The 27227-nt window shown below is 50.2% G+C and overlaps 1 protein-coding gene and 1 pseudogene across 1 annotated transcript; both read right to left on the reverse strand.

Moving 5' to 3' along the window:
* Positions 1–2299: 2299 nt before the first annotated feature.
* Positions 2300–27227, reverse strand: ARPC1A (actin related protein 2/3 complex subunit 1A). Its single transcript, XM_075565045.1, has 10 exons — positions 27091–27227; positions 19913–20005; positions 17893–17997; positions 15057–15279; positions 13263–13370; positions 10335–10547; positions 7573–7648; positions 7165–7358; positions 3996–4086; positions 2300–2646 (listed from the first exon to the last, which is right to left on the reverse strand). Exons 2-10 carry the CDS (start codon positions 19974–19976, stop codon positions 2608–2610), a joined length of 1113 nt encoding a protein of 370 aa, XP_075421160.1. The 5' UTR covers positions 19977–20005; positions 27091–27227; the 3' UTR covers positions 2300–2607.
* Positions 24530–24655, reverse strand: LOC142423627 (small nucleolar RNA SNORA5; annotated as a pseudogene).

The following is a 27227-nucleotide window of genomic DNA, read 5'->3' on the forward strand; positions in this document are numbered from 1 at the left end:
GGGCAGCCTGCAACTGGCCAGCCTCAAGCCCAGCCTGCTATTTCAGGACTTAGACCCTCAAACCACACATCCGCTTTCTTTTCAAGCTGGCTGGAGTTTTTGTTACCCATCAGCTTGGGGGGCACCCCTTTTCCTAACTGGGAAAACGGAATAGAGAAAGCCTGGTCTGATGACAGGAGGGCTCCTAAGTGCCGGGCCAGCAAAGCCCTGTTGGTCTTATTGGCAGCCACTCTCCCAGGTGCCTGGAACAGAGTCTGGGGGCACGCAGCCCACATCCTGGAGTGGTGAGTGAACGAATCACCGTGTGAACAAATGGTGTCAGTCATCAGAATCCATTCCTGATTCTGCCGTTTCACTCAGGCAAGTCCTGCCACTCCCAGTGCCTGTTTCTCCAACTGTGGATTGAGGCTTACTCTTAACAAACTGCCCCACCTCCCAGGCCGGCAGACATGGTGGGGAGAGGGGTGGATGGAAGATGGCCAGAGGCTGGAGGCATTACTGAAATGGCTCCCCCAGGGACCGTCTTATAGCTTGTGAGTGGATGGGGGCTCGGGCGTGGAGGGGTGCCATATGGAGTTCCCAGAACAGCTTGGAGAGCTTCCTGCCTCTTCCTAGACACCGTGTCACATGGGCCTGCGCTATACTCCCTCCCTCGTTCGCTGGGAGCTTGCCAACTCTCTCTGGTTGCCAGCAATTCCACCCACACCTGACAATGACCTCCTAGCATAGTGGACTGGAGACAGGTGATCCCTCACTGTCAAGTCTGTCTCGTGGAGACCCTACAGGAGCTGTTAGCTTTTTAAGACATGGCCGCCTGCTTCCTTGAAGATGATAATCTTGGAAAGCCTCAGGAGCAGTTCTGCTTTGTCTCAAGGGTTGCGGGTAATCTGTACGGAGACGGGGTTCTCTCCCATGGAGTGCCTGGTGGATTTGAACAGCCCACCTTGGGTTGGCAGCTGATTACTTAACCACTGTGCCAGCCCCACCAGAACCCACTGCTATCAAATTGGTTCTAGCAAGCCTGTAGGATGGAGTAGAGCTGCTCCACAGGGGCCCCAGGGTGTATATCTTTATGGGAGTAGACTGCTTCATCTCCCATGCGGCTGCTGGTGGGTTTGAGCTGCTGTGTTGGGTGTGATGTCTCCAGGTTGCCAACGATCCTCCCAGCACAGGCATCATACTCTCCTGCTTACAGGGCAGAGGTCCAGGTCCAGCTCCCGAGGCTATAAGGGAGCCGGAACCAGGGAGGACAATTTCTTGGGAGCACTAAGTCTCAGTAAAATGGAATCGATAATGGCATTTCCCCAAGAATGTTTTGTAGCCATTTATCTCATGGTTAAAACAGGGCCATGTGCTTGACCCTGAATGGACCCCCTGAGAGAACTGTGCACAGGAACCAAGAGGGGCACCCAAGCCGCTTCCCAAGGCCACGTGCAAGGTGGCCCAAGCTTCTGACACCAGGTGGCTACCTCTCCATGTCACTTCAGTCAAGGAATCCAGGTCTGTACCAAACCCCACCAATTACTGTCAGCAGATGGTCACTCCCTTCAATTCCAATGACTCGCCCTGCTCCTGAGCCCACTGCCTCCACTCACCCAGCAGGCGAGGTGAGAGCCAGGCCGGACTGACTTGTCAGTTCCCTCTCTGGGTGTGTCTGGTCTGCATACTGTAAGACCTACATGACACCGTCTCCCCCATCCCTGCGTGCACCTTGGCTCCCTCTGCAGCGTTTGCCGGCTTGGCAGAAGCAGCCTAACTGACAATGTTCAATGAATGGCTCCTTTGGCAAAAGACTGTACTAGAACCACTGCCTGGGATTCTGGCTCACAAGATCCCTTGCACATCAGAGCACTCTGCTCACAGGGCTTTCGATGGCTGAGCTGTGATGGAGGGCGCCGGGCCTTTCTTCTAAGGTGCCTCGGGTGGCCTTGAACCTCCAACTTTGCAGTGAGCAGCTGAGCTTGTCACTGTGAGAATCTAAGCTGAGGAACAGTTTGGCTTTCTCTAAAGCAGAAATGCAGTTTGGTTCCCCAACGACGGTGAAGTTTACAACCAAACCCAAAGCAGACCCGCTGCTAGGGTGGATTAGGGCCCCAGCTGCCCTGCAGGGTGGAGAACCGAATCCTTCCGGGAGCAGACAGCAGCCCATCCTCCCGTAGAGTAGTTGGCGGGTCTGCAAGGCCAATCTTGTGGTCAGTCAGTCGCCCAGCGCTTACCCACGGTGCCATCTGGGCTCTTTATGACCACTGACTGTATCTTCCTATTCAAAATGGAACCAGTGTAAAGAAACAACACCACATTCACATTCAGGTTTATTAATTTCATACTCTAGCAGACGCTCTGCACACCTTACCCCCTCCCCTAAGTAACGACTTTCCCATATAAATGCTATGAAGAGAAGCAGCTTTGGTCAGGAGTGGAAGCAGCCAAAAACACAACAAAAACCACTGCTGCTGTGAACAAACACACACGCACCAGTTCCACCAGTTAGATTCAAGCACAATCCTGCACACAGTATTTTCATGTTTTCAGTGTTTCTGAGACGGGGCGAGGAGGCTGAAGGTCAAGGCTGGTCCTGCTAGATCAATCCTGAGGGTGTGCTCAGCTTCACATTATCCGGAGGCCTTGGATGGAAGACTCTAAGGTCTTAAAAGAGGAAACAGACATAGATCATTGCTGAGGAATGCTAACCTGTGGGCCTTCTTAAGTCAGCACTGGACAATACACACCCCACCCCACCCCACCTCACTCCTAGTGCTGCTTGGCTGAGGACTCACATAACCCGACACCGCCCCCGTGACAGGCTGTCCTGGACTCAGGCCCTGCTGCCCCAGACCTGTGGGCTCCTCGTCCATCACCCAGTCCCCAGGGATCCTGCCATGCTCTGCAGACTGAGCAGGACTCTTACTTGATTACCTGACCTGTGGATTTTGAACTTGCCAGCCACCATAATCATGTGAAGCAGTTCTTAAAAAACACATATCCCCACACACACAGACACACACCTTATCTTATCTTACCAGCTGTATTTCTCTAGATAACCTTAAGGTATCCTAACTTCCTCCATGTGAAAACAAAAGGCTCTTCTCTTCTGGGGCTTCACCCAACCCCCCACACCCGCTGCGCCCATGCTCCCCCCTCCCCACACACCCTGCACCAGCTATAGAGCTCTTTTCTACCAGATAAGGCCCTGGCTTCTTCTCCTTCACCTCGGTCTCCTGGCGCCACTGCTATGCTAGGTACCCATCAGGCACTGCACTCAACCCATCGTGGCCCTCGGGCAGAACAGAACCAGCCCACAGGGCTTTCTGAGAGCATAATTTTTCACAAGAGCAGAAAGGCTCATCTTTCTCCCAGAGTGGCTGGTGGTTTCAAACAGCTGACTGATGGGCCTAGCTGAGAGTGGAACAGCACCTGGCCATTCTGAATGTCTCCTTTGTATGATTCTCTCCACCCCCACATCTTCCCAGGAGCCCACACCCTTGTGTGTCTGTGTTTACCTCACCCGGCCTCTTTCACACTTGCCAATCAGGAGGAGGATACGCGGTGCTCTCCCAAACCCAGCTTTTTCAGTCACCACCCAGGAGGAGAGTGTGTTAGCGCCGGAGTCCTTGCTCTCTCGCTCTTGCTCTGGAGATTCTGTTGCTTTCTACGGGGCTTCCCCACCGTGCCTTTCGGCTCTCTCTTCTGGAGAAGTCTGGCAGGCTGCATTCTGGTAACTGACACTCACGCTCCGGCTCCTTATCCCTCACTGACCAGCTCCTAACCCAGGACGCCACCAGGGCTCCTTCCTCCACTCCCTCCCTCATCACTCTGTTCTTTCCTCACAGGTGGCGGGCACCAAAAAGTATGCATGCACTCCTCCTCCCTGAGAAAATGCGCTGCCTCCAGGTGTACAGAGAACCACCTGGTAATCCCAGTGCCGGAGAAAGGAGACAGCTGTCTCACAGGACGCGTGCTCACAACTGAGATTTGTTCCACAGGGTAGGAAATACCTTGAAGTCCCAGATGGTCATGGCTCCATCGATGCCAGTAGTGCAGAATTTACGGCAGTCTTGCTTGTCCACCTCATAGATAGACACCTGGCTGCGGGGAAGCAGACAGGAGAGATCAGGAGGTGGGCAGGTGAATGGGTTGCTCCTGATTGACAGTGTCATGGTGGCTCAGGGAAACTATTATCCGTCTCTTCATATGAGTGGCCTGGAGGAGCAGGACAGTCCGGGCCCCATGGCTTGCCTGAGGTTGAAGGAACGAGGAGGAGGACAGCATGGCTGGAATGGAAACAATTTCCTAATCTGGAGGAATGAGGAAGCATGGCCGAAATCCCATGGGCGCCAAACAACCTCCCACATCAGCCCAGAGAAGGCCGGGACACACGGGCAGGAGACAGCCTGGTGCTTGCAATCAGTTCCTCGCTCAGGCAGTTGCAGGGAGACACACTGCCTCAGGCCTCTGGCCAGTCTCTGCCGAGGAGCTGGGCCTCCCAGTTACTCGAACAAACAACTTTCAACCAGACCAACCAGACCGCTTCCTGGGCTCAGACAGGATTTCTCTCTCTCCTGAGATGTCTACAACTTAACCCTCTAGGGCTGGGATGACAAAACGGCCTGAATGCGTTTCTTGGCCCTTTATAACTCTATTTATTTTTATTTTGTGGTGGCCGCTGAGAGCAGACACAGCAGAACACAGTCCAGTTTAAACCACTGTCTCCACATATAGCAATGACATGGGTGACTTCGCTCCAGTAGGGCAACCTCCTCAGCCTCCCTTCCTGAGCTTCCTCCCCCACTAACACCACCATTGTGATTTTCAAGTTGTTCTTGTCAATTAAAAGAGAATAATGCTCCAGGCAGACAATCTGTACCAATTAAGCTAAAAACTACTGCTGGATTGTTAAGACTTTGGGGGACAATTTTGGTTGAAAGTGTAACATGCCCTCAAGGCAATAGTTTCAGGGACTTATCCCAGCTTCCGGGCTCCAAGAAGTTTGGATTCCAGGAGAATTTGAAGTTCTGGTCAGCATTTCCTCCCTTTCCTCAGGATTCTATGGAATTTCTGAACAAAATGTAATGGGAGGCAGGCCCATCCAGTTCTTCTGGTCTCCTGGCAAAGGAGGTGGTTAGCCACACATTCCATAGCCGCCTCCGGTTCCGGCTGTCCTGCCCCTTCCTCTGTCGCCCCAGGAGAACAGAACCCCAGGCACTGTGCAAGGAACTAGGAGGTAGGGCTAAAGTACGAACAGTACCAGGCCAGTGACACAGATGTCCCATGACATCAGAAGCCTACAGCCCAAGTCAAGAAACCAAACCCCATGAGGTGTTGAGTTGTAGATAATCAGTCACAGCAGCTTCTGACTTTTTGGTTTTTGTCATTGCAAACGTATCACCCCATTTTTGCCAATTCAAGTTCTTACAGGTATAAAACTTCTTTAAGCAATTATAGTAACAGCTGTGTTAATTAACAGTTCTATCACTGCTAGCCCCTCCCCCACCCCCGCCCTTGGTAACCACTAACAGACAGTTCTGTCTCTTATCTTTTTATATAAATGAGGTCATAAAATACTTGTCCTTTTGTGATGGGCATCCTAAGGCCCTCCAGCTTCACTCATATTCTTACATGTGTCAAGACTTCTGCCTCTGGCTGAAGTGTTCTGTTTCTGCATCTATTCCGTCCCTGTCGGACGGGCACTGAGGTGGTTCGTGCTGCCCTCCCACGACGGTGAGGACCCAGGCTCTGTCGGAGTCTGGGTGGGCAGGCACCGGCAGTGGAACTGCCACACAACTGCCCATGACCTCGGCCACACCAGGTTTCCCGATCCCGGTCACCCCTGTGGCCGTGCACTGCTACCCCACTGTGGTTCTGAGTTGCGCCAGCCTCGGCTGCCTATGGTGCTCATGTATTCGTGCGTTTGGGGGCCCAATCAAGTCTGTGGCCCATTTTAAGATCCTGTTATACAGCACCCATTTTTGTACAGCCATGGGTGAGGAATGATTTTAAAATCTTTAAATGGTTGAAGGGGAAGGGGATACTATTTCACAATACATGAAAAGTACATGAGATTTGAACATCCACATCTATAAAACTACTGGGACGCAGCCATGCTTGTTCAATTTCCATGTGGTCTGTGGTGGTGTGCACCCAGCAGCCAAGCTGAGACGGCTGCACCAGAGCCAACGCGGCCTCAAATGGTCACTGTCCAGCCCGAGAAGCACTCGCTGAGCCTCGCAGATCAGAAGGCCTCCTTTTCTGTGTGGAAATGCAGTTCTCCTTGCCTTATTGACTTCTGCCTTTATAGACATCTTTGAGACTCAATTGGTGTTGTTTCCTACTGAGCATACTTCTGCAGAGAAGCCCACAGAAGACTCTCAAGAGGGGCTTTTGAAAGTCACTGAACACCGGGGACCCGAAGAGTGAGGAAGGCCAGGCCTCACGGGCTGCTTCACTGGAGCACAGACGCTAAAAACCCAGTGTACATGCAACTGCTCTTCCCGCTGAACGCCCGGAAGAGAAAGAGCTACATTTAATCATAATTCTCTCAAAGAGAAAGTCTAAGACTTCCATGATCCTTCCCACTGCCACCACCAACAAAAATCTCTCACCACACAAGGTCTTGCCAAAATGAAAACATCGTATGACCCTTGACTCTAACCCACGACCGATCGCGCTCCTCAGGATTACAAAAGGCCAGTTTCGTGGTTTTATGTCCTCACGTGAGCTTTGTGAAATGTCAGGCAGGAGACGCCCTAGTTTTGTCATAATGAAGCTACGGCGTTGTTGCTCTATAAACAACCACCTTACAGGTCTGTGACTGAAATCCACAGAAGTGACAGCTAGGAGAACACTGCACTCCCTGTCGCCCATCCACGGTGGAGGGAGAAGATGCTGCAGAGACAGTGAACACTAGGACGAGGCTGCCCTGCCCTCACTCCCTCACAGTCGGCCTCCTCTGGGGGCACTGTGCCCTCCCCACCCTGAAGGCAGACGGACAGGCGGTGGGGGACTCAGCACCACTCCCTGAGGATGAGAGCTGTCGTGTGAAGACGCTGGCTCCTCACTCTTCTCTCTCCTGGAGGGACATCTGGCCAGTCTGGGAATGGTGAGGGGAAGGAGGCCATCTTGCTGACCCGACTGTCCTCTCTGGGAGGCTATGGCCCTGGCACCTACGTGATGCTGTTCTGGTGCAGTGTCTCCAGGGCCGTGTGGCGGTCCTCAGTGGTGGCCCTCTTGTCCATGTTGCGGAAGCGCTCCATGGCCGACATGTTGCGCTGGATGCTCTGTTTCGGAATGTCCAGTTTGGAGACGAAGGTCAAGCAGCCACGGTCATCGTAGTTAAAGAGCATGGGGCAGCAGTCATGACCCTGGAACAAGAAAGAGCCCAGTCAGCCCTCGGCACGCTCACCACCCGCCCACCAACCCTTCGGGGTCTCCCCAGCAGGCATCTCCTACTCAAAAGCCTATTCTTTTGCTCCTAAAAGGCAGTTCCACTTTGTGCTGGTGCCACAGGCTGCGCACTGTTCCCGTTCTGGAAAGTTCTACAGTGTGTGGCAGGGAGAAAGGGAGGGAGGCACTCACAGCAGCCACGACGCTATTCTCCGAGACAAAAGACACACTCAGGAGAGGCAGGAACTCAGTCTTCAGAGTCGAAACCCTGAACATAAGAACACTTATTAAATGGAGGCTGGAACGGGCCACACGGCTTCTCAGTGTTACAAAAGCTGACAAAAGCCCCACTCTTCTTCTGCAGGGGCCCTGCGGGAGAAAGGAGCACTTGCGTTTACAAGATGCCCTGTGAGCTGTACTTTCCGCAGTCTCAAGTATGGACCGCCCAGAGGTAATCATCAGAAAACCCAGGCCCTCACGCCACCACCCAGCACCCACCCACTCCCCATAAAGGGCCCTAGTTCTTGCCCTTCTCTCTCAGCCCTTCACCTTCAATGCATCTTTATGCCCTAGCTTACCCAAAGATGGCCCTGATTCAAATGGGTGGGGGGATACGTATAGAACATGCACCCACACGGACATGCGGGGGGTTCAGAAGTCTGCTGCAAAATTCCATGGCCTTTTCGTTCTGGGTTCCCATGGACTTTCTGAGGCCCCTTGTCGCTACGAGCAGCCCCCGACTTCAGCGAGGTTTTGTTCTGATGCTTCCGCCATGAGTCGGTTTCGATGTAAATGAAATGCCTCGCTTTTTTATTAGTTTTTGTTATCTTTGCCTTTTAATACAAGCATCCCCAGAAATAAAGCGATCTGGTGGCATGGTAGTTTAAGCATTGGGGGGCCAACCCAAAAGCTGGTGGTTTGAATCCGCTCCCTAATAAAGATGGCATTAGGCTAGAAGACAAGCATGTCATCAAAGGCCAGCCTGTGGGTGGTCCGGCTGTCACTGTACCAGTATGTATGCTTGAGGGTGAGGAGGACACGGACAATCTCACTGCGAGTCTTGGAAAAGCCAACTCATTAATACAATGACAGACATGGCTTTTTAAGAACTTACCATGTTTATAAAACTCAAATGCCAAACTCATTGCCATCGAGTCAATGCTGACTCCCAACGACCCCAAAGGCTAGGACAGAACTGCCCCTGTCAGTTTTGGAGATGGAACCTCTTTACAGGAGGATAAAGCCCCATCTTTCCCCCATGGAGAGGCTGGTGGTTTAGAACTACTGACCTTGCAGATTGCAGCCCAACACATAACCACTTGCCACCAGGACTCCTAGTATATGTATGATAAACTATAAATATCAAGCTGTGCCTTCAAATTACCACAGAAAGTAAGACTGACAAAAGGCATAAGGGATGGCGTCCCCTTGCTGTGTCTCAATGAAGGCAGTGGGGTGTCTCAGGCACAGCCCTGGGGTCCAGGTCAGCACGCGAATGCAGCAGCTTGCTCCATGGGAGAAAGAGTTAGAGCTCCGTAAACCCCAAAGAGACGGTTTATTATTTTTAAAATATGTGCAATGAAATCTTCTGGAATACACCACTAATAGCAAGTACCTAATACAACTGGGGCACGAGGGGGGTGCGGTGTGTGCGTGGGGAATTCACAATCTAGTTTGGGAAAAAAAAAAAAGGTATCATCCCTGCTACGCCCTGTTCCGCTGCCACCTTGCAGCTGAGGGAGGTGGAGTCACAGGTGTGACTGGTTGTCCACAGGCCCACAGGGCAGGAAACCTGGGGTGGTGAGTCACCCTCTGCTCTCGATGGAGAAGGTGTCACTGGGAAAAAACCAGAGATTCCCCTCTTCCCTCTCCTGCACCACAGAACTGTGCCAGTATGACTCCCGCTGGCTGAGGAGGGAGGGAGGCAGGAGCGGTCTCCCTACAAGGCCGGGCAGCACCCCCCTGGGCAGTGAGCTGTTGCAATGCAGGGAGTGCCAGCGCTGCGGGAAGTCGGAGCCAATGGAGCTGCAATGGGGCTGCCTCATTGGTCCCTGCCTGTGGGATACAGAAGGATTTCTCCCAAACTGTCTCCCCCAAATATATGCCAGACAGCTGCTGGGGAATGACTGTACTTGGAGGTCATCAGAAGTAGGTCAGGGGTTATTCTCCCTGAGAGCTATCAGCCATCTAGAGCAAGTAGTCACCACTGTTTATCCCACAACAAATAGGGCCCACTCTCTTCTGATAAGGATAGTAGTTGTCTGTTTCCTTGTAGGAGACCCCTGAGAGGTTTAACCCTCCCAAGGATGATCAAGGTTAGGCTGCCATCTTGAATCTAGGGTCCGCCCATCATGTCACATGTATAACCCCAATCCCTCTTCCTATTGCGTGTATATCCCTAGACCACCCCTTCTGTTTACTGTATTACCTATAGTACAGCCCCTTCCTGTGACGTATGTCCTCACCTGTAATCAGGGGGCTTGCATGTCCCCAGAGAAGATAAAAGCCTGGGCTTTCATTAAAGATCTCTCTCTCCCTCCTCGTGGACCATCAAGTGGGGTTGAGGTGAGCATGCTACCATGAAACATGTCTGACTCCCATTTATTTCAATACTTCACTTCTATCTCTCATGCTCTCTGTAACTTTACTATGATCTTTACTTATTATCGCTGTACAATTGTGCCTACCGGACCCGTAATGAAGTGTTAGGGGCTAGCTTTCCCTGACACCTGCCAAGGGCCCTTTATCAGCAGCACCTCCAGCGTGTTCCTTCAAGGGATCGGTGCTTGCTCAGCCAAGTGCTTCTGGAAGAAAGACCTAACCCCTTCAAAGTCCCCCAGATGGACATCTGGTCTGGGGCTTTTGCTCGAATCCTCCCATCCTTCGCAGGGAAGGTGGATCCTCCCCCTTACCCCCCTCCTCCCGCTCTCTCCAAGTAAGATGTAGATACTCACTGCACGCTCTTGGAGGCATCAGCCACGGACACGGTGCTGTCGTGGCTGACCCAGGCCAGGCGGCTCCCACTGGCGGAAAAGCTGACCCCGTGCACCCAGCCACCAGAGCCGCTGCCCCCAAACTCTGACATCAACTGACCAAAAGGCATCTTGCTGCCCCATGGCGTACTGGCTGGCTTTTCATCCACTTCTTTAATGTAGGCAGAGAACACCCTATGGTTTAGAGGGCAGAGAGAGACAGAGGGAAAGAGAGGGGGAGAGAAACGTCATTGATAACAGGCACATTAACAGTGGATGACCGGGTCTCCCCCATAGCATGGGGACCAAGCTCAGATACACACATGGAACGGCTCGAGGAACTGCCTACTGGCAGTTCAAGTTCAATAACAGATTCACAAAGTCCCCCTGGGTGCCAGGGACTGCTGTAGGCGATTGCTCTTGAGGTGGAGAACACAAAAGGCCTTCCTTCAAGGAGTGCTCATTCAGGGGACATCTTGCCCCTATCAGACTTGCTGCTAAACATCACAGCAGTCGTTCCTGTCTACTTCACCATTATCCTCAACAGGACTCCAGGAAGCCACAGGGGCAGTCAGAGGGTTGGACGGAGGAGGCCATCTGCATACACAATGACCAGTAGCAGAGGGAGGACCAGAGAGAGAAAGCCATGCAGGCACGGGACCTTGGGTGCAGGGCCGGGTCTCCCCAGGCCTCGACCAAGTCCAGTGGAGCAGCATGGACTGTCTGAGAGAAGATGGGGGCCTTCCCCATCTGGTGCTGGGGGCCCAAGACCCTCTCTAACAGGGATCTGTGTGTGGTCTGACCCAGAGGAGGGAAGGAGAAGTCTCTCCCCAAGACCCCACTGGCTACCTCTACTGTCCCACTGCTCTTCTTCAGAAACTTCTGGACTCAAAGGTATTTTCCCCTCAGGTAACAGTGGGGATGCTGGGGTAGTCCCGGCCCCAGGGGGTGGACACAAGATGATGTGAAGCTGGTGCCTGGTGCTTTCAACCAGCATGGCAGTGGACGTTCCTCTCTGGCTACGAGAGCTGGTGGTCTCAAGGGGGCGGTGGGGGCAAGCTTGAGCACCTACGCCCATAGGATTAGGAGCCAAACACAAGTTTACTTGTTGAAATCAATCGTAAACCAAAGAGCTGTAACTTATTTCCACAGCTAGATTTGCAGACAATTCATATCTCAGGTGCTAAGGTTTAGCACCACCTAGTTCCGTCTCCCAAAGGCGCACACAGAGAAGCGCCTCTGTCTGAACTGTTACAATGTAATTTTTCTACCAGAGTTGAGCAGAATTACCACTGACTTCTTCCCACAGTGAGTCTGGCTTTGAGGAGGAGAACCAATTGTTTCCCAAGAACCCTTAACTCTACTGCACCCCATCCCTATGGCCACACTCTCACACCTTGCTTTGTTAAACAAAAAACAACCCCAAAACTCCCTGGTTATTCCTAGGCCTAGGCAGGTTTACTGGAAATTCTTCACATAACCCACTGAAGGGAGCGAGGCGCCAACCCCCCACGACACCACAAACTCAATGCCCAGTACCCCATCCCTGCTTCCCTTTCGGTGGAGGGAATGAAGGCCTATGTGCCTGACCAGGACCAGCTCTCGGAAGCCTGGAGCTGAGTGCCTGCATTTCCTCCGTGTCACTGCAAAGTGGGGAATTACTTAACACGGCTCGCCGAGGCTTCGTCACCCCCCCACCACGCCCTTCACTTTCCCGAGGGATCTGGGTAAGAAGGTGGGAGAAGATACTGACTGAACCACAGGATTCAGCAGTGAGAGACTGGGCACATGGCTGAGTCTGAAAGAAGGCATGTCAGAAGCAGGGAGGGGGCATCTCATGGCCAGGAAGGGAAGAGTCTGAGCAGAGCCTGTCCTTTGGGCCAGGCGATGCAAGAATACAGAAGCTCTTGGACCCAGGAGGCAAATTTGATACCACAGGAGTGGCAATAGGAGAACCAGGAGCCAGAGCAGTAGACTTCACAGCCCACAGAGCAAATCAAGCCAAGTGCTTCAGGGTGGGAGGCAGGTTTGTAGAGGGGGTGTCTCTGGCCACTTAATTTGGGAAGCTGGGTTTGCTGACCCACAGAGCCAGAACCGGGTGCCTTCAGGCTGAAGCTTCTAGCTGAGTGGTATCAGCAGCCCCCTCATAGCTTTGCAAAACTGCCTGAGCAGGGCGGGTCCAGGCCAGGAGGCTAAGGACCAGAGAGGCCTGCCTGTCCCAACTGAACTGTATCCTGAGTATTTCTTGCCAGAATTGTAGCCTGTTAAATTCCTGAGTAAGGGAGGGGGGGGGGGGGAGAGGACCTGATGCAAAGGGCTTAAGTGGAGAGCAAATGCTTTGAAAATGAATAGGGAAAAGAATGTACGGATGAGCTTTATACAATTGATGTATGTATATGTATGGATTGTGATAAGAGTTGTACGAGCCCCTAATAAAATGTAAAAAAAAAAATTCCTGAGTAAGTCCCATTGTTGTCAGCATTGCCTTTGAGTTCTGTGTGGCTATTGAAGTGAATTAAAACCCAGCCTCAGAAGTAGAGGGTGTTGTGGGAGCGGAGACTCCATCAACCACAACTAGAGCTTTCAGGACAAAGCAGCAGCAGCACTGGGCTTAGCCTGCTCTGCTGATCTCTATTTCACTCTGATCTCTGAAGTGTCTGCAGCCTGGGACTGTCGGAGAGAAGTAATTCTGTCACGTGGGAAGAAAGGAGAAAGAGGGCGGGGGCCAGAACGTGGGCGAGCACACACACATGCAGACCAACCCTCCACTCTGAATTACCAGTCCACCTAAGGAACACTCCCCGGGCCCCACAGCTCCGTGATGGCCCCCTCCTCCCCCCTGGTCCAGCTACTTTCTTAGTCATTTCCACTTTGCGTCCCTGTCTAGCCCAGTATCCCCGCAGCTCCCACCTGCACTTGAAGTCGCAGGAGCCTGCTGCCAGCAGAACGTTGTTAGGATGCCAGTCCAGGCTGAGGACCGTGGAGCGGATCGGCTTCTTAATATGCTTGCTCACCCACCTAGGAGAGGAGAGAAGCCGTCTGCATACAGCTGCACATCAGGCGACAGTCCCCAGACGACCTGCACTGATGGTCCCCGTGAGAAGTATACTGCTCAAAGACAGGCCCAGCCAGTCACCCTCTCTGAGTTCCACCGTCGCATCCCACTGGTGGGTTCTCGACTTCTCAGCTCCTGGGGGCTCCTCAGCTGGACAACGAATGAGTCTAGAAGAACAGGTGCCTTTGACGAATGGACTGTGCAATGTCCGAAGAAGGAACAAGTTTGCCTTGGGAAAAGTACAGCTGGAATGCTACTTAGAAGAGAGGCTGGCGAGACTTCGTCTCGGAACTTTGTACAGATTCTAGCACTGCCCACGGAGTTTTGGATTACATGCAGCTTTAGCCTTAGATGAAAAACCGAGGCTTGAAGTGGCTTGAATTTTTAGTGTATTTAGTGACTGGTGAGTTCATTTGGGTTACCTTTAGTTGTTGAAATTGTTCAGACTTCAATAGTCTCGCAATGCCACAACCGCCCCCCCCCCCCCCCCCCCCCCCGCGCGGAATCATAGCTGAGAAAGGAGCGTCTCTTGGTGGGAATTCGCCTCTAGTGAAGTCTCTAGCGCCACCAAGAGGCGGATTTTTTATGTCTCTAAACAGTCATTGTTTGTGTTAACGAATTCCAACACTGACCCCAAACTGCTTTTTTAAAAACCAGTCAAGTCCAGAGACTTGAGTCCAGAGACTCGAGTTCAGAGACCTCAGATGAAGCAAATGCCTGTTGTTGGAGGTGAGATGATTTTTTTAATAGAAATCGTTATCTTAGAAACCATTCTTAAAAGAGGACAATTTTCTGAAATGTCCCAGTGCAACAGAGGCAATGAAAAGAACAGCAAACACCATAATCAACAGCCTGGATGGCGGACTTTCCGGCTCGGAGAGGCTGTTTGAAAGCACGGGCGGCCCTGACTTGGGACCAGATTCTACTCGGATGACTGTCCTAAACCAGGTCTAGTGTCAAGTGGAACACCTCATGTATAAAGCTTTCATTATGCTGCCTCTTCTTAACAGTATTTCATAAATAAAAACGATGACATCGGCAAAGCAGTGCCACAACCTTGTATGTTGGACACGTTACTAATAAATGTTTAAAAAGCAAATCTGCATAAGCCTGGCTGGTTTTAACTGAAATACACGGGGGCTTCCAATGTTATTGGGAAGTTTCCATTCTCTCTCAGTTGCACTTTCACCCATGTTTTGGAGCTGGGGACCACCTGACCTCACATCCTCCACCAAGCTCACTGCCAGCCAGTTGATTCCGACTCAGAGCCCCTGCATAGGGTTTCCAAGACTGTACATCTTTACAGCAGCAGACCCTTACTTCTCCCACTGAACAGCTGGCGCATTCTAGAATGCCAGCTTACAGAGCAAACGGGTTAGCAGATCAAAGCAGAAATTGGCTGGAACTTGAATCAACGAGTGTGACCTAAGTCCCGGCTCAGAGTGCACTGGGAGGGCAGGGTGCACAGTTAGGGGGAGAGGAGGTGATCCAACCCCCCCCGGGGGGGGGGGAGATGAACTAGTGTTCAGTTAGGTTTTCACACAGCGAGCGCCTCAGGAAGTCTCACCGTGGGCCTGACCCCAGACACAGCAGCGCAAACAGTAATTCTATAGCATTGAGAGGGAAAAGCACATTCCAATGTGGCTCACCAGTCATTTTCAGACTCGAAGTAACAGACCGAAATGAGGCGTGCTCCGCTCCCCACAGCGAACTTGTTCTCTAGAGGGGACCACTTCACGAACGTGGCTGCCCGGTTGATCCTCAGGATCACCAGGGTGGGCTTCCAGACACCGTCCTTCTGACTCCAGACGTAGGCATTGCGGTCTGCCCCGCAGGTAACAATGCGGTCGCTCTTGGGTGCCCAGTCGATGCCTGCAGGGGAGATGTGGTATCAGCGCCAGCACCATGACCCGCCCAGTGGGCCCAGTGGGCTTGGTACCTCCTTCTCCAGTCCCAGCCGCCACCACCGACAGGCCACTGTCGTGCCTCTATGCAGTGGAATCTGGACATGGTGGGAGGTGTAAGATGTTCCCCAACCAAATGCTCAACACAAAGCAATCAACTAAAACCCCAAACAACCCAGGACACGATACTATGCCGTCACTTTGGTGTTTGTCATCCTCCTTCTCTTGGTAGTAAGGACTGTTCTAGAAAGCTGTGTGTGGTCATTTTCCCGCTCCTGTAGTCACTACCTTGTCTGAGGAAATATGTCTGATCCTTGGTCTCCTGCCATGACTGAGTTATATTTAGATTCTTCAAGAACAAGTTTTCCTTTCCCAGACGTGAAAAACTGCGGTGTGAGCAGTCAAGCAAAAAGACCCAGCATAAAGGGCCTGGGACTCCAATAGAGAATGCAAGTCGGGGGGAAACAAAGATCTAAGAATTTGACATTTTTGGTGATTTCTTTGGTCTTTCATCTTGGCCGTTCCTCATTCAATGGTATTTCCCAATGTCAAATTCCCATTCAAAACAGGAGCAGTCGTGTGCTTCGGCCATAAAGCACACGGGCAAAGGCCCTTAAGGGGAACAGCCCCAGCCTGGTGGAAGTGAGGGCATGGGAAGACAAGAGGCCCATTAACAGCCACTGTGTCCCTAGGGCTGGCCCAGTAGCAGACTCGGCTCCAGTACACCCTGGGATCACACACACTCTGTGGGTGAAACAAGCAGGGTCAGTGGCGAGTGTTTGCTGGGGGCTGCCAAGATGGCACCTATTGGGGCACAGAAGGCCAACGCGCTTTCAGTTATTCTCTGCTTTAGGGGGAGGCCATCTTTTAAAGTGAGGGAGAATTTGAGGGGTTGAGAGGCAGGCGTAGAGTCCAAAACATCAGCAACTAGCCTATAATCATTTGAACAATTATTCCCTTTGCTGCCTACCACATGCAAATGCCACTCTAAGAGGCGGGGAAACCCAAGACAGCAGTGACAACAGGTGTTTCGGGAGCTACAGGGGTGTTCGGCCAAATTGTTCAGAGCAAGTGGCTGAGTCAATCTGGCTAGAAAAGAGGATGAGAAGGGAACTACAGCAGTTAGAACAAAGGACAAAAGTCCTGTCTGAGCGGATCAAAGAGTGAGTATGGGTTTTTAAAAACACTAGAAGTACTACTCTGACCAAGCATTAAACTCTTGGAATCTGGTTCACCAGATTCAGGAAACCACTATAAAAAGGTGTCCACGTTTACGGTACTCTGCCCTCTTCACCCGACACTTGCGGAATAAAATGTGGCACTGCTCTGCCTGCCAACTCTCTCCACCTGGTCACCGGTAGGTTTCATCAACAGCAGGAGCTATCACGTCCAGGACTCTGCCTTTGTGCCTTAAGCTCGACTCCTCCTCTGGACACCAACCAGGAGAAGACAGGAGCTGAAGTGAACAGTGGTCACAAGGGGGTGAACAGGGAAGCCTCGGGAGAATATCCACCTGGCTGACCCCACGTGGACAGTAAGCTCAGCCTGCACTGGTCACACAGGCAAAAATCAACCCGCCTGGCCTTATCAAGTAAGAGGGACGAGGGGAAGTGGAGTGACGAAGGGAGCGGGCCGGCTGCGGCTGGGCACACCCGCACTTCCTGGCCAGTGCCACACAAACATGTCCACATTAGCACAGAGAGAGCTGTACAGGGATGCATAACTCGGCCCCCGCTGTGATTATCAAGCTAGAAATCACACCAATGTTCTCCAGTGGAGGCAGGGCAGGCGGAAGATGCATAATGTGGCGACATGTATGTAGCACTTAAGAACAGAAGTCAATAGTCCTCAGGATTGTTTACAAACACATGTTGGTATCAGGTGGCGTCTGGTGAACTTCAACTCACAGCAACCCCAGGGGACAGAGGAGAACTAACTGCCTCACTAGGCTGGAATCTTTCCGGAAATAGATCGTCAAGATCTAGCTGGCTGGGTAGGAACTACCGATCCTTTGGCTAGCTGCTGAATGCTTAACTGTTGCACAGCCAAGGCACAGATGGAAAAACTTACAAATGAACCAGGATAATGCTACACCAGATCTGCCAACTGGGGAGGAAGGGGGAAGACTAGGTGGTGGGAGGGGAGCTTCATCCTCATTTGCTACCATCTTTGGTGTCTTATGTTTCCTAGTATAGAGGAAAAAAGCCGAGGAGCTATTAATTTCGGGTGACAGGAACATGGGTGTGTGTTAAGTTACTGGTTGTCCTTCTGTATTTTGAAATGTCTTCCCTGAGGGACATACTGTGTTCTCTTGCCTGGCACTTCCACCCAGCTGTCATGCTGTCTCGTTTGTGGATTCACATTGCATCTCCTCTCCTAGTGCTTTAGTCCTCACGGGTAAGATATCAGTGTGAAAAATGGAGCTCCTGACGGTGGGAGCTGCTCAAACCTTCTGGAGAAGACTCAGTCAGGGTGGCAGGGCAAAAGGGACCACCGCAGATTTACTTGACTGGCTCCAGTACTGCAACAAGAGGGTTCCGTTTAGAAAGAGGAGCTGGCGTTCCCAGGCGTCGTCCTTTACCTGTGATGTGCCCATTGTGCTCCTTGAGCTCATGAGCTTTCACCCACTGGCTCCCATTCTTCTTGTAGATGTGAACTTCATGATTATTGGGGCTGAGGGCGATCTCTGGAGGAAGAAGCCAACATAACCGTTAACATTCGATCCTGAAACTGTCCTCAAAGAGGAGAGAGCTGACTGCTGGCGTGGGAAGATGATGTAAGAAAACAGTCCTCGCAAAGTGGGTCCTAACGTTCACCCTGGAAGAATTCCTTTGATTATTTTTATCCTTACCAGAAACCCACATTTAAAAACGGTTTGTAGGCTAGCAAAATGATTTAAAATGGGTTTTTCTAGAGACACACACAACTGTCAATTAAAAGTTTAACAAAAGAAATACATAATGTTACTATACTTAGCTGCTATCATTTTAACCCATATATGAGAGTCCATTCTGAGGCACCTTGGAAGAAAGGCCTGGTAATGGACTTTTAGAAAGCCAGCCTTTGAAAACCCTATGGAGACAGCTTTAATCTGAAAAAAGATCAGACAGACTTAGCTTGCAGGCAAAGGATTCCCCACTTCCCCTTTCGTTTAAAGATCTATTTTTAAAAGACATTTTTTATTCATCTCTGCAATATTATTAGTGGAGGTAAATATTGAATTTTGGATAGACTTTCTAAAATGTTGAAAGAGCTCATAGACTCTAATCTGGGCCTCACCACCTTTTATCAGGAAAACTTGATTCTGTTGATAAAATACATATCCAAGTTCTCTTTCACAGTAAGGCAATATAGATCATATAACAAAATCCTGCTTTTAAGAGCAAGCTCTCCATGACCAATTAAAAATGTGAAGAATTCAGTTATCTGCATAGGTAAATTTTCCTAACACACAGATGCATCTAAGATTTTCAAACGCAAAATTCAAATCTAACCTGGAGAACATTATAAATTCCAAATTGTAATATTAACAAAACATTTGCCTTCATACATTGAAATTACAGAGTACATTAAAAGAGGACTATGATAACTTGTACTTCTATGAGACGGACCTGGATCCCAAAGACCTAGTTTTAGATGCAAAAGTAGAGAAAAAAAGGTATCAGCAACTCAGCCAATCAGGAGCTCTCGATTCTCAGTTAGCCAGGAAACATGTTCCCACACCCAGCAGAGAGGTTCCGGTCTAGCTTTTTACTGCCAAGGGCTCCTTGGCAGTATAGCAGGTTATGTGTTAAGCTGCTAACTGAAAGGTCAGTGATTCCAACCCAGCAGCTGCTCATGGGAGAAAGATGAGGCAGTCTGCTTTCTGAAAGATTTACTGCCTTAGAAATCCTTTCGAGCAGCCCCACTCTCTCCGATAAGGTCATTACGAGTTGGAATCGACTCAATGGCAGTGGGGTCTTTTAACAAACAACTGTAATTTGTTCACATATTCAAGGTATATTTAAAAATAAAACGGAACCCATCAGAATGGCTTTATAAAAACAACCAACAACAATTACAGATGCAACACATCTCTCTCAAAATCCCAGCTGGCTTCTTTGCAGAAACCAACCAGCTGATTCCAAATCTCATATGGAAATATAAGGGACACACACAAAGTACTGGGAAGACTGCAGGATACTCCATCGGGTCACAGCTGGTCTCCAGGTCTGCGTATTCTGACTACTTGACATAAAAGCGGGCACAACTGCGCTCCTTAGGATAGGGGCCAACGGGCAGGGAGAGCTGCCTCTGCCCCAGCTGTCCTCCAAGTGGGGCTATAGACAAGGACTGGACAAGGAGCCAGGAGAGGTGGGGGCTAGCAGGGCCTGACATTCACTTGGTGTGGAACCAATGGAAAGGTCTTTTCATCACTCTGGGTCTCAGTTCCTCAACCTGCCTGTCAAGGACTGACTGAGCTCCCTCTTGAATCTGTGCCGGTTGACTTTATGGACTTTTGACGACATGACCCTGAAATCTGTGATTCCTGAAAGAGCCTAACTGCGAAGTATCCCATGATGCCAAAAAAAAAAAAAAGAACAAAATAGATGTCTACTTACGGGTTCGATCCCTGTTCCAGGCATGACAGGTGATTGGCTCTAGTAAGAACTGATGCAGGGACATTACTCTCAGTGTTCTCAAAGGGCAGAGCGCTGCAATGAACAACAGACAAAGTATTTCAAATGACGGACAACCAACCCTTTCTACTCTCAAAGCGTTTTAAAAAAAAAGACATCTTTTTTACACAATAGAGGAAATAGGAGTTTGGATTACACATTATAGATAATCTGAAATTATTCTCATTTTCTTAGATAGGCTAATGCATTGTAGCTAGGGCGAAGAGTGTCTTCCTTCCTAGGAGACAGAGATGATGTATTTCAAAGCCTTGTGAGGACTTCCGCGAATGTCGGTCATTCAGGACAAATATTCAACCTTAAGAAGCAAATGTGGCAAAGCATTAATAAGTAGTGAACCAGGGGGCGTACGCAGGTGTTGGTTACTATGCTTTAAACCAGTGTTTCCCAAAGTGGGCAATAGTGCCCCCTGGAGGGCAATGGACTGATCCAAGGGGGTTGCCAAAGCCGATACTTACACTTCCTTGATCCTGGATGATGGGCTAATGGGACAAAAGTTTTTCATTGGAGGGACAGTGTGTATGTGACAAATTTTTTTTTTCTTGAGAAGACGATGGTAGGCCAAATAAGTTTAGGGAACTATGCTTCAAGCTTTTTTATTGTTAACTAAGTGGAAAAAGCAGGCATCTGAAACACACAAGCAGATTCCAAAGCAGATCAAGTTCTTAGTTTTGCAGATGCCAGCTCGGCATCCACTGAGGAAATGACCGTCATCTGAAATGCAGTTACGGAGTCCAGCAACCCCACGTTGACTGAGAGGAGGCTTTCCGGAGCCGTCATCTTTATGGGAACAGGCAGCCAGGTCTTTTCTCCTGCAGGTCCGAAGTGCAGGTGCGTTTGAACCCCAACCCTTTGGTTGGCCGTGAGCACTTGGCTTCTAGTCTCTGAAATCTCACTGCAGTGATCACGTTGGTTCCGACTCCTAGTCACCCTGTAGGACAGGGGAGAACGTCCCCTGTGGGTTCCTGAGGTTATAATGCTTTGAGAGTAGAAAGCTTCATCTGGTGGCTTTGAACTGCTGACCTTGTGGTTAGCAGCCCAATGAGAAACCAACCCACTACACCAGCAGGACTTCTATTCGCTGAAATGAGGAGGGAAGTTTTCAGGCTGCCCCTCCTGCAGCCCTCCCAATCTTAGAATGGTTCTCAACCTTCCTAACGCCACGACCCTTTAATACAGCTCATGTGGTGGTGAGCCCCTCCTCCCATAGTAGTATTGTCATTGCTACTTCACAACTGCCATTTCGCTACTGTGATGAATCGGGCGACCCCTGTGAAAGGGTCGTTTGACCCCCAAAGGGGTCGTGACCCAGAGGTTGGGAGCTGCTGCCTTAGGTGATCGTTGCCAAGAGGCACTACACTGTGCAGTTCCAATGCTCTTTCAACGTAACCTAGGACAGGGACTGAAATGCGAGACAGGGGCTCTGCCGCACCCAGGACCGGAGTGGAAGGGGCGCTCCAAAGGCGAGGCGGGAACACTGCAGGGTTGGCTGGGAAAGCAGACGGCTGGCCAATTGTAAGGGAGCCCTGAGGTCAACGGAGACAAGCACGCCCTGCAATCCAACAGCTGGCGTGCTGCGCTGGCACAGAAATGTCCGTGTGGCACGTTCTGGGCGGTCAGACGGTTAGGTCAGTCCCTTTTCCCTTTTACAAATTGTGGAAAGCAAATCGCAACTCATAAAAGAGAAAGCCTCTAATTGGAGATAGCATTGAAAAGAAAAATCAGACTGTTGAACTGGCTTTTGAAAACTAGAACTTCTAAACGCTCCCTGCACGGTTCTCTGTGTCTGCCATCAGGGGCTTACCCTCGCTGCTTGGTCACAACGGGCTTGGCTCCTGGAGAGAAAGACCCGCAATCTGATTCTACAGAGATGACAGCCAATGAAAGCTGCGGGCAGTTCTGCTCTGTCACACACAGGGTCCTTAAAAGTCAAAACTGCCTAGACCGTCCCTATCACCATGACGACACTCCAAACAACTTGGGGTGTCACAAAGATCACCTTAATTAAAACCCATCTGGTTCACAAGCCACATTTTAGAGCCTGTAGACAGTTAATCTGTCAAGTAGAATCAAACCAGTCTGCAAGTTAACGAGGCACTGTGAAGATTTATACACAATGAAAGCACATTGTTCTTGTCTAGTGGAAAAAGAAGTTTTACATCAATGCTTTCTCATTCATCAACTGAGTTTTAAATGCATCCATGCTAGGGCAGAATTGCTTCTCAATCTGCAACTCTAATTTTGTTACATCCTTCAAGTTCCGTATTTGGATATGCACTAGAGTATGTACTTCCTTTATAATCATGTGGCTATTTTAAATCTGTAACCCACGACATGTTTGTCAAATTTATAACCTACCCAGTAGAGAGCTCGTAGCCACCCAACTTAGCAAATCCATAAGAACACCAGTCTCAATCATCCTCTGATTTTTAAAATATTTATTAGGATTTGGGTCAAAGTTTTACAGAGCAAATCGGTCTTCAATTCCATAATCTGCACGTATTTTGTTTCGTGACATTGACGGGCATCCTGACAAGAGACCAGTGCTCCTCCCACTTCCTCTCTGCCTGGCGCTGACACCCTGGGCAAATGCTGTCCTTTGGATCTACCCCAAACACCAAAGCCACTGCCAGCCAGTCCATTCCAACTCTCACAGGGCCCTTACACAGGGTTTCCAAGGTGGTAAATCTTCACAGACGCAGACAGCCTCATCTTTCTCCACGGGAGTGGCTGATCGTTTTGAACTGCCCAACTTGTGGTTAGCAGCCTAAAGTTTATCCAACAGTGCCACTCAACTTAAAAAACCCTATCAAATCCACTTCGGAGTCAATCCTAACTCATGAGGACCCTCTAGGAGAGAGTAGACTGTCCCTGTGGGTTTCTGAAACTGTAACTCTTTTTTTTTTTAAAAGAATTCTTTTTATTTTGAAATTAAAAAAAATTAACTTTAGTGGACTGAGTAGCAAAACAATACATATTTTATACATCTCATACACATATTTACATGGGTAAATGTATGCATATCACAAGCACATACGCATACTCTGACTCAATTTATACTTGATATTAGTAGCTCTAAGATTGCTTTTTAAAATTTTTATTTGCAAATCATTTTATTGGGGGCTCTTACAGCTCTTATAACAATTCATACATCAATTGTATCAAACATATTTTTACATATGCTGCCATTATCATTTTCAAAACTTTTTCTTTCTTCTTAAGCCCTTGGTATTAGCAACCCTTTTTTCCCTCCTTCCCCCACTCTACCACCCTCATGGACCCATGATAAATTGTAAATTATTATTCTCTTCATATCTTACACTACTGAGACTATAACTCTTTAGGGGAGTAGAAAGCCTCACTCATCTATCTCCAGAGCAGCTGGTGGTTCTGAACTGCTGACCTTAATGTTAGCAGCGAAACGTGTAGTCCTCTACTCCACTACGGCACCAGGGATCCTTAATAGTCCGCAAGGAGCTTGACATTGACACCAAGAGAGACTCTATTCTGATAACATGCAAAATGTGGTTAATGTTGACATGAACTCTGAAAACCTTTGCTTTAAGGGGATAGAGAAAAAACTGAGGAAGGCAAAACAGTGCTGGCGTTGAGGCAGAGCAGTTGCTTACTGATGACCTGTTGCTGGGCCAGCACAGAGGAAGACAAAACAAGCTTTGATCCCCACTGGTAGCACACAAACGTTTCAGATGTCTGCCTCGCTTGGGCTCTGGAACCCAGGGGACCTGGGTGTGCATCCTACATTTGTCAAAAATGAAAACTCTTGCTTTGAGACCCTGAGCAAGTGACTCAGTATCTAGGACGGAGCCTGCACTAACTGCACATGGCTGTTGGTAAAGAACTAACAGCCATTGAGTCAGTTTCGACTCATAGCAACCCTATAGGATGGTTAAATGAGCCCACAGACGTGAAAGCAAGTCGTAGAGAGCCTAGTCCTCAAACAGATGCTCAGTAAGTCAGTTTCTTCTCTTTGCTAGACCCACCACCTCGAGAGCACGCAGGAGTTAGTACCCTCTGAACCCGGAAACTTCTGGAGCAGCTTGACATTCTTAGTCTTCCTCTTCCGGGAGCTGCATTCAAAGTACTCAGACTATGGAGTCTCGTTCTTGGTTTAGGATCCGTCTTTAAGGCTGACTCACCTGCTGTTCTAATTGCTCTCACAGCCCAACCCTCCTACAGGTCACCCCACCCTCCCCGGTGTTGCTGGGGCCAGGTTCTCACTTCGGGCACCGCCTCACCGGCAGGCCATTTTAAACATCTGGATGCAGCACCAATGTTTCCGCACGCCATTAGATAACTGGGTCCAAATAGTGCCACCCACCCCATCCCAGGTGGCCTCGCCTGCTATTGTGAGCCATAGATGAACTACCACAACTCCTTTGTAGTTGGAGGCCACCAAATAGTTAACTCCACTTCTTCCAAAAACCCAAACTAGTGCCACCAGGCTAATTCTGACTCATAATGACCCTATAGGTCAGAGTTGAACTACCCCCATTGGGTTTCCGGAGCAGTAAATCGCTCTCTTAATGTTTGGAACAAAATTTATCTCTGAGGCTCATCAGAGAGGAACAGGGCCCATGAGTTAGTGTCCCTGTGGCAGCCATGGGGGCAGGGGGGTGGGGTGCAGGCACTGCATTTGACACAGCTGCAGATCTTTATGGGCCCAGACAGCCTCACCTCCTCCTGGGGAGCAGGGGGTGGGTTTGAGCCACTGACAGCAGTTAGCAGCTCAGTGTGCAGCCAATTACACGCCACCAGGGCTCCTTCAACTCCACTCCTTGATGGGGATAAAAACATCTGCCTGACCACTATCCTTTGCTTTGTCACAGAGACCATTTCAACCGAGAGAGACTCCAACTGACAGAACCCAACCGACCCATACTGTTTTCTAGGCTCTAATCTTTACAGGAGCAGATTGGCAAACGTTTAAGTGCTGACCTGCACATGCCAAAAGGTTGGTGGTTAGAACATACCCAGAAAAGTCACAGCCCCTAGGGAGCAGGTCAACTCTGCACATGCTGGGTCACCATGGGTTGGAATCAACTCAACAGCAACTAATAACCGTCACCTGCAACCTAAAGGCTAGAAAGAATTACAGAGGGAAGAACCAAGATAACTTTGGAAGCTTAGGCAATGCATTAAAATAAAGAGAGACCAGCCCTGCTTTCATGTTTCAAAGCCACAGTGTGAACAGATGGCTTTCAATCCCAAGCCATCAGAGTGAGGAGCCCTGGTGGCAGGGTGGTTTACTTGTTGAGCTGCAACTTGAAGTCGTCAGATGCTCTACCCCACCATCTGCTCCTCGGAGAAAAATGAGGCTTTCTACTTCTGTCAAGATTTCCAGTCTCAGAAATGGACAGGAGCAGTTCCACATTGTCCTATAAGGTGACTACAAGTCAGTTCCATCCTGTCCTATAAGGGTGGCTATGAGTCAGAATCAACTCGCTGGCAGTGAGAATATTGTGCTCAACAGGTTTCAACAGCCTCCAGTCTAAGACGGCCAAAAAAAAAAAAGGCCTGGTGATCTACTTCTGAAAATCAGCCAGTGACAACCTTACAGATCACAATAGTTAGATCAGCAGTGGATCACAGGGGTGGTGCCTGATTGGTCGGCGTTTTGTTTGGCTGTACTCTGGGTCCCTGGGCGTCAGGCCTTCTCCATGCCAGCTAACAAAGACGAATCACATTCACATTCAAAGGTGCAGGTGCCACGTTGGGCCAGAAATAAAAAAATAAAACTTGGTACCTTTCTGGTCCTTAAGTCTGAGGGTGAGCAGGGTGAGGAAGGCATGGGTCTCTCTGGAGCATAATAGCTAATAGTTACTGAGCACCTGTTATGAGCCAGGAGTGACTCCAAACAGTTTATGCAAATAAACTCATTTGATCCTCAGCAAAAACTCCAGGAATTAGCCATTGTAATCCTCTTCCTTTTGCAGAAGAGGAAACACACACACACACACACAGAGCAATCTTCCGAGGGGCAGTGGGCAGCCAATAAACAAAGAGGTTTAGAAGGCAGCAATCCACTAATGGTTGGAATGTGCAAACTGCTACATAAAAGATTTCCCTAAGCAAGTGGGATTCACAGCAACCTCATGTGACAGACAAATGCAGAACACCCTCCCCTCCCCCCCAAAAAAGGATGACACTACTAAACCTCAGGGTGGATTCCGATTCATGTTATAGAGCTGAACGACTGCATAGGGTTTTTCTTGGCTGTAATCTTTAGCAATCACGTCTTTCTTCCAGGGTAGTGCTTGGTGGATCAGAACTATCAACTTTTGGGTTGACAGCAAGTTTGCAAAAGGAGTGTGCAATTGTGACATTAGGGAAGGGGGCATTGAAGAGGAAAATGTTCAAAGAAGGGGGTGGGTAGACCTTTCTAAAGTTTAGGTAGGTCCCCCAACTACTGACAGACTGAGGGTGGCCCTGGACAGGTGTCATGGGTGCCAACTGTGTGCAGTGATGCATTTTAGACCTAGAGAAAATGAATGGTCCCAGTGCCCACTTTGCAGAGGGGGGGCCCTGGGGGCCCTACTAGAGCAGTGGTTAAAGCGCTGGCCTGCTAATCAAGAGGTCAGCGGTTTGACTCCACCAGCCCCCGCTCAGCAAGGGAAAGATGTGGTCAGCTTCGGAAACCCCATGGGGGGCGTTCAGGTCTACTCCTCTGGCCCATCAGGTCGCTGTGAGTCGGAATCGACTGGACAGCAGTGACTTTGGGTCTCGGTTTGTGACAGATTACCGCATTTCTGCCGATTTTACAACGATAAATGCCCGGCATAGAGATGCACATAAGGGTATGGGGGCGCAGGAGAAGCTGTTCACACTTGCACTGGAGGCGGCCTGGAGCTCGGAAATCGAGAAGCGATCTATTCGCGTGGGGACCCCCAAAGGCTTCGGGCGACCCTGGGGAACGAAGATCCCCACCCCCATCAGGAAGGAGGCCCCGGGGGGCTCGGCCTGCCCCTCAGCCTCAGGGCCCCGCGGCCTACGCCCCCGCTTCGCCGTCCCCGCGGGCCATCGCAGGGCGTGGGGCCCGCGCAGTGGAACCGGCCGGAGCCAGCAGCTTGCCTGGGATCCCTTACCTGGGATCGGGCGGACCGGGCCGGCTCGGAGCGGAGAATTCGCGGACTCTGGTCAGTCGACGCGAACAGGCTCCGGCGGGCGCGGGCGGCGACGGAAGATCAGGAGGGAGAGGCTGACAGGTCCCGGAAGTGACCAC

The sequence above is a fragment of the Tenrec ecaudatus genome, chromosome 12 (genome assembly GCF_050624435.1).
Source record: "Tenrec ecaudatus isolate mTenEca1 chromosome 12, mTenEca1.hap1, whole genome shotgun sequence".
NCBI classification, from domain to species: Eukaryota; Metazoa; Chordata; class Mammalia; order Afrosoricida; family Tenrecidae; genus Tenrec; species Tenrec ecaudatus.

Bases quoted from the DNA above. Each gene is read 5' to 3' on its own strand.
- ARPC1A (XM_075565045.1), bottom strand. From the start codon at position 19,976: ATGTCCCTGCATCAGTTCTTACTAGAGCCAATCACCTGTCATGCCTGG. The intron at 15,280-17,892 runs GTAAAGGACGAC...TCTCCCCTGCAG, and splicing joins GCACAATGGGCACATCACAG to GCATCGACTGGGCACCCAAG. The intron at 7,359-7,572 runs GTGAGTGCCTCC...TTCTTGTTCCAG, and splicing joins AGAATAGCGTCGTGGCTGCT to GGTCATGACTGCTGCCCCAT.